Genomic DNA, 14223 nt, shown 5'->3' with positions numbered 1-14223 from the left:
TTGTCTGTCAGAGTGGAAGCCCTGAATTTAAATATTTACTTAAAATTTTAAGAAATTTGCCTTTTCTTTTGCTTTCTGATTACCCTCCATAGATCTGTTCTAGGTTTATGAAATCATTGCTGCCTCTAAGGCCAGGCTAATTGTTGGCATAAGCATGACTGTTACTGCAAGAACCTGTTTGTATGATTAATGGTCTTTGCTAATTTATTAGCATTTGTGAGCAGTATTCAAAGTAGGTTTGAATCAGTCCTAGGTCTTATTTCGTTGCCAAAGACTTAGTCTAACAGAATTTGTTCTACTTCACTTTTATTTTGTAATGGAAAAACCCTTAAAAATATTACAAAGGTAATACAGGGTGGTATTTTTTAAAAAAAAAAAAAGCTTTTTCTTATGGGAAATTTCAAATGTATGTAAAAGAAGACAGAACAATGTAATGAAGACCTCTTTACCCATCACCCAGCTTCAAAAGTTATCAGCATTTTTTATAATGGCAAAGTTACTGTTTTTTATCGTGGTGAGTATATATATAATAAAACATTTGCCATTTCAACCTTTTTTACGTGTATAATTTAGTGACATTAATTGCATTCATCATGTTGTGCAACCATCACCACCATCGGGTTCCAAATTTTTTTATCACCCTTAACAGAATGTTATTTTTAATGAAGAAACAATATTGAATTTTAGAAAATAACAGTTCTATCTTATTCCTGTACAGTACATGAAAAGTTTTTTAAAATAAATATTATATGTGGGTTGTTTTGGGTTTTATTGTTTTGTAACCTATTAAAACTCAACAAAGTATATTGGATATCTTTCCATGCCAGTACACGTACATAGAAACTTACCTCATTTCTTTTAACATCTGTATAGTATTACATTGTATGGATGTACCATAAATTATTTAACCAAGCCTTATTGATGTACACTTATTTCCTGTTTTTCATTGTTATAAATAATGCTGCAGTATTTGTCTTAGTCATCTCGTGCTGCTATAACAGAAATACCACAAGTGGATGGCTTTAACAAAGAGAAATTTATTTCCTCACAGTAATGTAGGCTAAAAGTCCAAACTCAGGGCGTCAGCTCCAGGGGAAGGTATTCTCTGTCAGCCTTCTCATCGATCTTCCCTCAGACTAGGAGCTTCTCTCTGCAGGGACTCCAGGTCCAAAGGATGCACTCTACTCCCAGGACTGCTTTCTTGGTGGTATCAGGTCCCCAGACCACCACCCCCCCAACTCTCTGCTCACTTCTCTTTCATTTCTCAAGAGATTGCCTCAAGACACAATCCAATCTTGTAGATTGAGTCCTGCCTCACTAACACAACTGCTGCCCATCCTTTCTTATTAACATCATATAGGCAGGATTTACAACATATAGGAAAATCACACATGCCAGGAATCATGGCCCAGCCAAACTGATACATACATTTTTGGGGGGACATAATTCAATCCATGACATTATTCTTTGTGTTCTGGTGTGGCGATTTCCTTGGAATAAATGTCTAAAAGTATAATAGCTGGGTCAAAATTTAAGTACATTTAATATTTCGATCCATAGTCCCTGGTTATCCTTAAGAAAGGTATCCCAGTAATTCAGATTCCAAACAGCAAAGTATTTTGGCGCCCGTTCGTCCCCATACCATTGCTAAAACCAGCAAGCATTCGTCTTAGGCAGTTTAGAAGCACATTCAATACAGAGTGAATAGCCCCTCTCATCCCCCATGTGAAATTCTAGTCACTAGAGTTCAATATATGTAACAATGAACTTTTTAGAAACTACACTTAACATTCTATTGGAAAATTATTACAGTTGGCCCTCCATATCCATGGGTTATGCAACCACAGATTCAATCAACCGATCAAAAGTATTCAAAGAAAAGAAAGTTGTAAAAAGCAAAACTTGAAATTGCTACACGCCCGAGCACTATGCTGAATCTGTGTGAATGAAGTGATGTGTAGGCATACCCTGCTGTAGCCTCCTGCCATTTCACAGAACCTCAATCTCACTCATTGTTTGAGCTTCCAAAGACTGAGAAAGCATTAAGTGTTAAGTATAAACATTAATAACTATTTACATAGCATTTACATTGTATTAGGTATTGTAAGTAATCTAGAGTTGGTTCAAAGTATACTGGAAGGTGTGCTTAAGTTATATGCAAACACTACACCATTTTATATAAGGGACTTGAGTATCTGTGGATCCACGGTGGGTGTGGGGGTCCTGGAACCAATCCCCCCATGGATACCAAGGAATGACTTTACTTTGGAGGCAGTTTAAACCTTTGAATTCAAAGGAGATTGCAAAAAGAAGCAGGTTCAGCAAGTGGATGAGGCATGAGAACAGTGAGGTCATAACAAGGCTAAGTAGAAGGACAAGTTGTTTGTGAGAAGAAGTTGAACGATTAACTTTTGAATTTTTGGTTCTTTTTTGCAGGAAGCAGTTGGCCATCTTGGCTGACCTAGTGAAAGATTTACCTCTGGAATTTGACTTCCTCTTTTCACAGTCTCAGGCAGAAGTGATCTCTGGGAAGCAGGAAGGTACTGGTCCTGGGGTGGGGTAGGCTGGTTCACCTCTCAGCCAACCGTGGCATAGCCTCTCTAATGGGTGTTTAGGATTACTTTATATGTCTGATTTTTATTTTTCTGTGAATAATTTTCCTAATTCTGTTGTACAGTTTGATTATTTGTATATTCTTATTGGTTTCTGTTTTGGAATGCTGCTTTCAGAAGTCATAAATTTATATCTGTTTTTACCTTAGTGCTAAACACTATGTTTATAAGAATGTTAGTGTTCAGTGATGATTCCAAATGTAGCTTCAGTTAGTTAACGGTACTTTTTTTGGTAGATATATATATAATATTTTAAAAATTTTATTATTAAAAATTTGCCATTTTAACCATTTTTAAGTGTACAATTCGGTGACATTAATTACATTCACAGTGTTGTGCAACCAGCACCACTATCTATTTCCCAAACTTTTTCATCACTCCAAACAGAAACTCACCAACTGTACTTCTGAAGTTATACGTAGTTCTAGAAGTTGCATTGAATTTGCTTAATCCAAATGTAAAGCAAATTATCAGTTTACAGTAAGGAAAACTTGTATTTCAGATAATGATCAGGATGAGTTACTTTTGTTTTGCTATGGACTCTCCCTTTATTGCCCTCACTGTGCAGTGCGGCACTTTCCTGAAAGCTCATACTATTGGGTTTGTATTTTTTGAGTGGCGTTGAATGTATGGTCTCATATGGCCCAAATTTAAACGAGTTATATTTAAATTTCTTAGAAAAGAGAAGGAGATCTTATATATCTTCAAGTTTCAGTTTACATAAGAGAAAAAAGACTTACATAATTTTAATTTCAGTATTGCATTTTTCAGTCCTGAAATTTCCATTTGATTCTTTTTTATATTCTCTTTCTTTTCTATTTCTCTGCTGATACTTTCTATTTTTCCATTTATTGTAAGAGCATTTCCTTGTATTTCTTGGTTATAATAGCTGCTTTATTATCTTTGGTAATTCCAACATTGTGCCATCTTGGAGTTGGCATCTGCTGACTGTCTTTTCCCATTTAAATTCAGATTTTCCTGATTCTTTTGTATGCCAAGTAATTTATATTGTATCCTGAACATTTTGGGTACTACAATACGAGGCTCTAAGTCTTCTTTAAATCATAAGGGGAATGTTGACTTTTTTGTTGTTGTTTTAGCAGGCTATCAGCCTGGTTAGACTCAGGCCTTGAGTTCTGAACCTCCTGAGGTGGGCTGTGATTCTAATATTAATTGTTTTCAGTCTTGGTAATGCTATTTGGATTTGCCCCACATGTGTGCTACCCAGTAGCCAGACTGGGACCTGGGCAGTGGTCTAGTCTGTAGATCAGTCTTAAAGCCTGCAGTGTACTGTTGCTATGAGTCACAATCTACTCGATGGCAGTGGGTTTGGTTTACACTGTTTAGGGTCAGATCCATGCACGCGTGAGCCCAGGAGTTCACATACTGCTTTATGGGATAGCTTCCTGAGCTATTTCTTCTCCGTGATCTCCCCGACACTTTCTGGTTCCCTGGGGCTCACGTTTATGGTCTTCTGGTGAGAAAGCTGGGGCTGTAGTTTACCCACTCTGCCATGTACTTCCCGAGATTGCATCCGTACCCAGGGCCACGTGGTGGGAGGACACAAGGAAAAAAATAAACAGTAGGGATTGCCCTACACTTTTTGTTTTTTGGGGGGACTTCAGCTCCTCTGGTCAGAGAGGATTCCCAACCCTCAGAGTTCTAGGCACCTTCTGTGGGATTGACTAGGGGTTAGGGTGGGAGAGAACAAGGTAAAGAATAAGAAGCAAGAGATTTTCTCCACTGTCTTTGAATCTCCAGCGTTTCCTTTTCTGCTCTGTGGTCCAGAAACACGGACTTGAAGCTCTTTCTGTCCACACCTGGTGTGGACTTTAGCTTTTGAAGCTGCCTTGAGTGTAGGCCGGGCAATATCTGAGGAGAAGAAAGGGGAGCTCACTACTGTTTTGGTGTTATTTGAAATTCTGATCTCCTTCCCAGTGTGCCCACTAGGATTTACATGTCAGAGTCCTCAGAAAGTGGCTCCTTGCATTCTATCTGGGTTTATATATGCCTTCAGTGGAGAGACAGGGTGTAATGTGCTTATGCAATATTGCCTGGAACCAAACCTCAAGATCTTCATTTTTTAACATTTGTTTTTACACGCTAATTCCTATTCATTGCAGGAATTTTAGAAAATGCCGATAATTTTAAAAGGGAAAAGATCACAGGTTAAAAGATTTTTAAGTCCGTATGCTGAGAGTATGATGGCTTTTTTCCAAGGAAAGGGGAAGAGCAGCCCTGGGGATAGGTGTATACATGGTATTAGCTGTAGAGAATTAAGCAAGGACTTTTATATTCTTACTTAGGGGTTTATGCATGGATTGGAATCAACTTTGTTTTGGGAAGATTCGATCATGAGGATGGTGAGTACTATTTTCTTAACATAACATTTCTTGAAATAAGAGTTGAAGGTTTAAGTCATGACCTGTCAGTAGCATGCAAGTGCTAATTTTGAGTGGTTTTCCTTTCTTTTTTTAAAACTTAAGGTGTTTCATTTTCCAGTCCTAATTTGCTTTTTTTTTTTAACTTTTCATTGTGTCGTTGTTGAGAATATACACAGCAGAGCATACACCATTTCAACAGTTTCTACATGTATAATTCAATGACACTGATTACATTCTTCAAATGTGCAACCATTCTCACCCTTCTTTTCAGAATTTTTCCTCCTCCTTCAACATAACTCACTGTCCCCTAAGCTTCCTTTCTAATCTTTCAAATTGCTGTTGTCAATTTGATCCCATTTAGATAGTTCTTTTTAAAAAAGCACAATGCTCAAGGTAGACATTCTTTACTAATTAAGCTAAAATGTTGTTTGGTTTAAAGGACACTTCAGGGGATATATGTGGTTTAAGAATCAAGGCTTAAAGATTATCTCAGGGCAATCATTTTGGGGGTTCATCCAGCCTCTAGAAAGTGGCTCCAGAAAGTCTGAATTCCATAAGAATTTGAAACTCTGTTCTACAGTTTTCTCCCTTTACATCAGGATTTGTCAATAGAATCTTTGATCAAAACTTTCAGTAATGATAGCTGCCTCCCATCCAGTTCTGATCTTTGTTCATGGAGGTCCCAGTAGTCTTTTATAGTTCTCTAGCTTTCTGGTACAAGAAGATAGTCCATGCTCATGTTACATACTTTCTACTCTAGACCTGGCATTTTCCAAGGAGTCCTGGTTTTTTAGTGGAAAATGTTATTTGGGAGAACATGGTCTAGGTGATGGGGGTGCTCACTGATTTGAGTCATTGCTTCTTGACCTTTCAGTGGACAGAGGAAATCTGTATGTTTTGAAAGAAGAAAATAAACTATGAGTTCGCAGTGGTATTTCCAACTCATATTTAAGATGACGGAAACCCTGGTGGGGTAGTGGTTAAGTGCTATGGCTGCTAACCAAAGGGTTGGCAGTTCGAATCTGCCAGGCACTCCTTGGAAACTCTATGGGGCAGTTCTACCCTGTCCTATAGGGTCGCTATGAGTCAGAATTGACTCGACGGCACTGGGTTTGGTTTTTGGTTTGGTATTTAAGATGACAAGGCTTTCATTTAATTTCTTTGATTTTATAACTTGGTCCTTTTTCTCTTACGCTAAATCTTTGTTCATAAAAATATTAACACAAACATTTATTTTCTTTATTCCACCATTTATGTTTAATAATAATACCAATAATATTAACAATAAGACTACTAGAATGCCATTTTGAAGATACTTGTTTCTTTTGTCCTTAGAATATATCCCACTAGAAATATACAGTCAAAATACCAAGTTTTTTTTTCAATTGTTTTAAAAATATATATAACACATTTGCCAATTCAGTGCAAAATACCATGTTTTAAGCCACTTGAAGTAATTCTCCTTTGTGTAATATACAGTTAGATTAATTTGTTTCAGTTGCTTTCAGTCTTTTAAGGGATTGCTGGGTTTTTTTTGTTTGTTTGTTTTTACTGATTTTCAGGGCTCCTTTCTACTTTTATTTATTTATTTTTATTGTAGTTTAGATGAAGGTTTACAGAGCAAACTAGCTTCTCATTAGACAGTACACATAGGGATTGCTGTGTTTTTGTTTTTGACTTAATTTTGGCTTTTAATTACTAGGACCCTTCTGTTCCTTTATTTCAGAATCAGATGCTGAGGCTCCCCAGGAACTGGCAACAGGACGCAAAAGGACAGTGGGGATACTGGATATGGGAGGAGCCTCTCTCCAAATTGCTTATGAAGTTCCTACCTCAGCCTCTGGCCTTTCTCCAAAACAGGTATTTCACCTTTCAGGGAAATTCAGTTGTCTAGGAATGCCAATGTTTGCACTTAGATCTTGGGGTCCAAATATTTATTCTGATACTTGCTAGCTTGTGTGCTATTGGGTGGATTAATTATCAGAAACTCTGTTTCTTTGTGTAAAAAGACTGATAATAATAGTATCTCCTGCATAAGATTGTGAGGATGAAATAACACCATGGATGTAAAGCACGTAGCAGACTACCCAGCATGGGCTAAGTGTTCAATGAATGTTGGCAATTATAATTATACTACCTATCTCACAGGGTTACTGGAGCATTAACTATGTAATACACATTAATCATGGAGCAAAGTATTTGATGTTGTTGTTAGGTCCCATTGAGTCGGTTCCAACTCATAGCGACCCTGTGCAAAACAGAACGAAACACTGCCCCGTCCTGCGCCACCCTTACAATCATTGTTATGCTTGAGCTTATTGTTGCAGCCGCTGTGTCAGTCCATCTCGTTGAGGGTCTTCCTTTTTTCCGCTGACCCTGTACTTTGCCAAGCATGATGTTCTTCTCCAGGGATTGATCGTTCCTGACAACATGTCCAAAGTATCTAAGATGCAGTCTCGCCATCCTTGCTTCTAAGGAGCATTCTGGTTGTACTTCTTCCAAGACAGATTTGTTCATTTTTCTGGAAGTCTGTGGTATGTTTTTCACCAGTGCCTTCAGAGCAGCTTGGACTTCTTCCTTTAGTACCATGGGTTCCTGATCATATGCTACGTCTTGAAATGGTTGAACATCGACTAATTCTTTTTGGTATAATGACTCCGTGTATTCCTTCCTTCTTCTTTTGATGCTTCCTGCGTCGTTTAATAATTTCCCCCATAGAATCCATCAGGATTGCAACTCGAGGCTTGAATTTTTTCTTCAGTTCTTTCAGCTTGAGAAACGCCAAGCATGTTCTTCCCTTTTGGTTTTCTGTCTCCAACTCTTTGCCCATGTCATTATAATACTTTGTGTTCTCGAGCTGCCCTTTGAAACCTTCTGTTCAGTTCTTTTACTTCATCAATTACTCCTTTTGCTTTAGCTGCTTGACGTTCATGAGCAAGTTTCAGAGTCTCCTCTGACATCCATCTTGGTCTTTCTGTTTGATACTTACCTGCTATTCAGTAAGTGTTATTTCCTTCCCCCTTACAAATGATTCCATTCCTGTGCTTCTAATATTTCTCACCTCCCTAGAATATAAAGAATGTATTTTGAGGAAGAAGTTTCATCACAGAGAAGAAAGAGAAATGCTGATGCTTTTTGAGCATCTATTATGTGCAAGGAAACCTTGGTGGCATGGTGGTTAAGAGCTACGGCTGCTAACCGAAAAGGTTGGAAGTTCAAATTCACCAGGTGCTCCTTGGAAACTCTGTGGGGCAGTTCTACTCTGTCTTGTAGGGTCTCTATGAGTTGGAATCGACTTGATGGCAACAGGTTTTTTTGGTTTAAATACCTAATGTACTTTTTTTTTGTACAAGTCAATGGTTTTTAGTATATTCACAAAGTTGTGCAACCACTACTTTCTAATTCCAAAACATTTTCATCAACCCCAAAAGAAACCCCATAGGTATTATTAGTCATTTGCCATCTCCGCCTCTCCCCAACCCCTAGCAACCACAAATCTACTTTCTGTCTCTGGATTTGCCAATTCTGGGCATTTCATATAAATGGAATCACACAATATGTGGCCTTTTGAGTCTGACTTCTTTCACTTAGCAAAATGTTTCAAAGGTTCATCTGTTCTATAGTCTGTAGCCGCACTTCAGTCCTTTTTATGGCTGAATAACATTCCATTGTATGGCTGTATCACATTTTGTTTGTTCATTTATCAGTTGGTGACTATTTGGGTTGTTTCCACTTTTGGGCTACTGTGGATAATTCTGCTATGAACATTCGTGGACACATTTTTATGTAGATACAGATTTTCAGTTCTCTTGGTTATATGCCAAGGAGTGGAACTGCTGGACACAGTAGCATTTTCATAAATTAAAAAAAAAAAATTCAAAACAACAATACACATTTTGCAACAACACATACAAAGAAAAATTACACATTAAGCACATTAGAAGTCTTGCTGCGGGTGGGGTGGGAATGGGAGCAGAGTATAATGATAAAAGGGAATAAATACGTAAAACAAAAGAGGGCCTTTGCCGTGATAATGCGCCATAAGCTGAGGAATATCGTTAGCTCAGCCTCTGCACCTGCGGTCAAAAAAAAGGAAAGAAATAGAGCACCTTTTCATTGCAGGTACAATAAAATTGAACTTTCCCAATCCTCAAACGCATCACAAGGAATACTAGTTCCTCTTGAATAGTTTCAGGAAAGGCCATAGAATAGATTTCATGATGATACTAGAAATTCTTTAAATTTATTTTTACTAAAGGATTTTTTTTTCTGATAATAAAAATAATACATTTCCATCGTGGAAAATAGAGAAAAGTACATGCAAGAAAATGACATCCTCTGTAATAACTCTACCTCCTGTGTAACTACAGATAGTATTCGACTCTCCCATTTGGTATTTAGTCTCTAATTTAGTGTCCAGTGTGTCCTTTTTTTGAAGTCATATCAATTTCTGTCTTTGTTTAAAATAATAGTATGAGGATGAAAGAATGCTACAAGGTATTTTAAAGAGTAGTGACAACAAATGAAGCCTGATGTTAATAGCTTTCTAGAAGTCAATCTGGACTAAAATTCCCATTTTTCTCTATACATTGTATTAGGAAGAAGCTGCCAAGATCCTGCTGGCTGAATTCAACCTGGGCTGTGATGTACAACACACCGAACATGTGTACAGGGTTTACGTCACAACCTTTCTGGGTTTTGGTGGCAACTTTGCCCGGCAGCGCTACGAAGACCTTGTGCTGAATGAAACTCTTAACAAAAACAGGTACATTTGACGTGGGACCTGAGTTTCTAAAGTAGAATGTGACCAGGCTGCAGATATTATTAGGAAGGAAGAGTCATATCGTACTAAGATAGAGGTGCCCCAGTGGCACAGTGGTTAAGATAGTTTAAGATAGATAGTGGTAAGATAGAAGGCGCTAATGGTTTGTGCTCCGCTACTAACCTAAAGGTTGGCGGTTCAGACCTACCCAGTGGGTCTGTGGAAGAAAGTCCTGGCAATCAGCTTCCATAAAGGTTACAGCAAAGAAAACCCTATGGAACAGCTCTATTCTGTAACATACGACATCTCCATGAGTTGGAATCTGCTCGATGGCAACGGGTTTGGTTTTTTTAGTTTTTACTAAGATGAGCCTTCCCTCCTCCTTTCTGACCACCCCTGTCGATGGGGTGGCATCTCTTAGAGACCCTCTGCTAGCAGTCTCACTTGATTTGGCCGAGGGTGCATTCTGATCTTTGTTGTTAGAACTCAAAAAAAGTGCAGCAGCTTATTGTAGTGCTCTCTTGCAGTGTCCCACATTCAGAAATGACATCATGAGATAATGGAAATTAATTTGCTGATTTAAAATGTGAAGTACAGTGTAGCTCCCAGCAGTTCCTTGTACATGGAAGTGCTCAAGACACGTTTGTTGGATTACAGTGAAGTCGCATCTTGTGTGGGAATAAGATTCCATAGTGCGCGTTAGCTTCCTATTCTATTTTCTTTCTTTGTTTTCTGCTGCTGTCTCTTTCTCTGCTATTTTCTTCTTCCTCAGAACTTCTTGCCAGGCCACAACTTCTTCTCCCCATGCATTGGTATTTTTTGCCAGGTATCCAAGTCACTCAATTTAGGAGCTCAGTGAATGGCAGGCATACATTTTTTGTAGTTGCCAATCCACTAGAGGGAACCCTGGTGGTGCAGTGGTTAAGAACTTGGCTGCTAACCAAAAGGTCAGCAGTTCTAATCCACCAGGCGTTCTTTGGAAATGCTATGGGCAATTCTAGTCTGTCCTATAGGGTCTCTATGGCCCAGAATCGACTCGACGGCAACGAGTTACAGATTAATCTACTAGAGAAACTTGTGTTACCATCTGGAAAGCAAAAATTTAATGGCTGTCTCATCTTAATTACAATTTTCTGAGTTTTCCTTATAGTACGCGTCATGTCCTTAAACTAGTTCCAGTTGTTTTAAAGCATTTTATTGTGTTGCCACATTCCCTCCTTCAGTCTTTACATTTCTGCCTGCATCTTCATCCCAGGAAGTCTACTCTTCATTTGTCTGCCTAGAAACTGATGAGTAATTAACTGTAGTTGACAGAGTTATTTGGTCTCCACTTAGTTTCCTTCCTCTGCCAGGTCTGCATATTAGTGTTTTTAGGAATGAGACTACTGTTGCTGTGTAGGTAAATAACTGGAACTGTGTGATAGCCATGGTGGGAGTCAAAACTTGCCTATCCCTCCCTTCCTACTCGCCTGGCAGAGACTCAAGTTTAGTCCCAGGACTGCTTGTTCTCGTTCAAAGCCAGGTTCTCTGTCACCACACTTGAGAATCTCCTCCTCAGGAAGCCCTCCCCTTTGCTTACTCGCAGTTGTTTAAATTTTAAACACTAGAACCACATTCGGCATGGTCCTTGCCCTTTTCAGAGGCCTGTGGGAGTGAAGATCAGATGGAGAACAGGAGATTCACGTCTCCAGTTTCAGTATTACACTGGGAGATACATTTGTTGACCAAAAGATTGAGCAAAATTCATCATTGCCATATTTCTCTTTCTTTTTTTGCTGAGTTTGCTTAAGTGAAAGGGGCATGAGATGCGACTGCACCGTAATACTCCATCCTTGTTTCTAGGGACATCATGAAAAACAATAACAGGATAGCCGTGAAGCACATTGTGTTTCTTAGACTTGGTTGAGTACAGTGATGACATGTTTGTGTCATTGGGACAGGTTGCTGGGCCAGAAGACAGGCCTGAGTCCTGAAAACCCATTTCTGGACCCGTGCCTGCCTGTGGGACTCACAGATGTGGTAGAGAGGAACAGCCAGGTCCTGCATGTTCGAGGAAGAGGAGACTGGGCAACTTGTGGGGCCATGCTGAGCCCCCTGTTGGCTCGCTCCAACACCAGCCAAGCCTCGCTGAACGGCATCTACCAGTCACCAATTGACTTCAATAACAGCGAGTTCTATGGTTTCTCTGAGTTTTTTTACTGTACAGAGGATGTGTTGCGCATCGGTGGCCGCTACCATGGGCCAACATTTGCCAAGGCTGCTCAGGTAAGTTATTAATAATAATGATGGCTCATGACGGGTGTTTATTGGATGCCTAACTTTATGCCAGGTGCTGCACAAAGGGCTTCATGTGATCTCACTTGATTCTTCACAGGACCCTTGTGAGCCTTCATTTTTACAAATGGCAAAGTGAACTTAGAGAAGTTAGGGAAGCTGCTCAGCTATACCGCTTTCTAATTAATGAAGCCTAGGTTTCCACAAGTAGCATATCACTCAAATTGTCACTCAGGTCCAAAATTGCTGTGCAGTTTGTTGTTTTTCTTTTACCTTTCCCCTGGTCTTGTTTAATGTTTGTGGTAAAAAAAAAATATATATATATATCCTCTCCAGTCATGTTTCCCAGGGTGTGTTTCCAGTTGGAGTGTGTTTTTGGAGATGATGCCACCCAGGTGGGCCAGTCCAGACTAGAGGGATGGTCACTCTGAGTGTTGGAGTGATATTGTGAAACGTAATGATGGTGGAAGGATTGTTCAAATTTAAAATATAGAAGGATTAAAAATTTACCTTGAGCATATCTAGGACTTAAGCATCTTTGAAGCTTATGTTGTTTATCTAAACAGGTCAAAGTGTAGCCAGCTTTCTGTAGTTCCCTGTTTTAATTTGCGTTCATGTCTTTGAATGTTTGTGTATCTCCCTGATCTAACCCTTCCATCAAAGGAAATTGTGGGAAGAATCCATCCTCCTTGTATTTTAATTCTTTATGCTATGCTTTCTTACAACTCTCTAGGGCTCTCATGGTGTAAGACTTCCTATAGAATAGGATCTACAGCATCTCTATTACTCTGTTCCCAAAAGACAGTCCCTAACAAATATTGTAGAATGCATAGTTTGTATTTGCTCTTTCCTTTCCAGCTTCCAGGAATCTCCTCATATTTCCTTTCCTTTGCACCAGCCAGGGCTCCATACCGTCCATGGCTTGAGTATTTCTCTCATCTCAAAACTTGTGCTTCAAGTTCTATTCCCTTGAATACCAAAGGGCTCAAATTATTGCTTGTTCAAGTTGCTTAATATGTATCAAGTGGCTTAATATGTTATCAATCCCTGATAAAAGAGATTTATTTTTTAACTTAGACTTTATGGAGACAATACTTTCACCAATTCCTGGGCTTCTTCTCTTTCCTATCTATATTCCCTTGGTGAGTTCATCTAGCCTCATGGCCTTAAATGCCATCTATATGCTAATGGTTCCTAAATTTATATTTCTAGCCTAGGCTTTCCTCCCAAACTTCAGACTTACATATCCAGTGGCTGATTCAACATTTCTTCTTGAATGTCTAATAGGTATCTCAAACTTAGTACCCAAAACTGAGCTCCTGATCTGTGCCCTCTAATTCCCCACCACCCTAAACTGCTTCTCCTTTAGTCCTCCCCTGTCTCAATAAATGGTAATTCCATTCTTTTAATTGTTCAGGTCACAAACCTAGGCGTTGTCCTTGACTCTGTGCTAGCTTTCCCTCAAACACCACTCCATCTCACAATAACCTCTTAATTGGTCTCTCTGCTTCTGCCCTTGACCTCCTTTAGTCTGTCCTCAATATAGCAGCTAATCTTTTAAAAAATAAGGTATATCAAATGTCCCAAACCCTTAAATGTTTGCTGTCTCACTCAGAAAAAAAACAAAGTCCTTGCAATGGCTTGGCTCACCAGGCTCCATGTGATCAGGCCCTGTTTGTTATCAGATCTCATTTTCCATTCCTGTGCCCCTCATTCCTTCTGCTCTAGCCACACTGGCCTCCTTGCTGATCCTCAGACAGGACAAGGTCCTTCCTACCTCAGGGCCTTTGCACTGTGGCTCTTTCTATTTAGAATGCTGTTTCCTCAGATATGCACATGGTTGTGTTCCCTCATTTTCTTTACTTTGACTCAAATGCTGTGTTCTCAGTGATGCCTTCCCTGGCCACACTATCCAAAATTGCAACCCTGCCCAATATTCCCTATTTTCCTTCCTGCTTTATTTTTTTCTGAGCATCTGTGTCCTCTGTCATATGCTACACGCTATACAGGTAGGTGTGTGTGTGTGTGTATGTGTGTGTGTGTGTATGTGTATGCATGCAGTATGTATGTATGTATATTTATTGTCTGTCTCCCACCACTAGAATATAAGCTTCATGGGGACAGGAATTTTTGTCTGTTTTAGTCACCGCCGGATTGCTGGTACCTAAAATGGTGCCTGAAACATTCAGTA

General features: G+C 39.2%; 1 protein-coding gene across 3 annotated transcripts in view; it reads left to right on the top strand.

Annotated features, from left to right (window-relative positions):
• The window catches only part of ENTPD7 (ectonucleoside triphosphate diphosphohydrolase 7), a 48347-nt gene that overhangs the window by 26546 nt on the left and 7578 nt on the right, over nt 1-14223 (top strand). For all 3 annotated transcript variants that reach the window (XM_010589070.3, XM_064269455.1, XM_064269454.1), the window contains 5 exons: nt 2437-2540; nt 4919-4975; nt 6723-6856; nt 9595-9761; nt 11699-12023. In XM_010589070.3, coding sequence (XP_010587372.2) covers nt 2437-2540; nt 4919-4975; nt 6723-6856; nt 9595-9761; nt 11699-12023 — 787 coding nt within the window. The remainder of the gene's footprint in view (nt 1-2436; nt 2541-4918; nt 4976-6722; nt 6857-9594; nt 9762-11698; nt 12024-14223) is intronic.

This window comes from Loxodonta africana, chromosome 16, assembly GCF_030014295.1.
Source record: "Loxodonta africana isolate mLoxAfr1 chromosome 16, mLoxAfr1.hap2, whole genome shotgun sequence".
In the NCBI taxonomy this organism is placed as follows: domain Eukaryota; kingdom Metazoa; phylum Chordata; class Mammalia; order Proboscidea; family Elephantidae; genus Loxodonta; species Loxodonta africana.
Note: the sequence above shows the minus strand (reverse complement) of the source record. Positions and strands in the feature narration are given on the sequence as shown.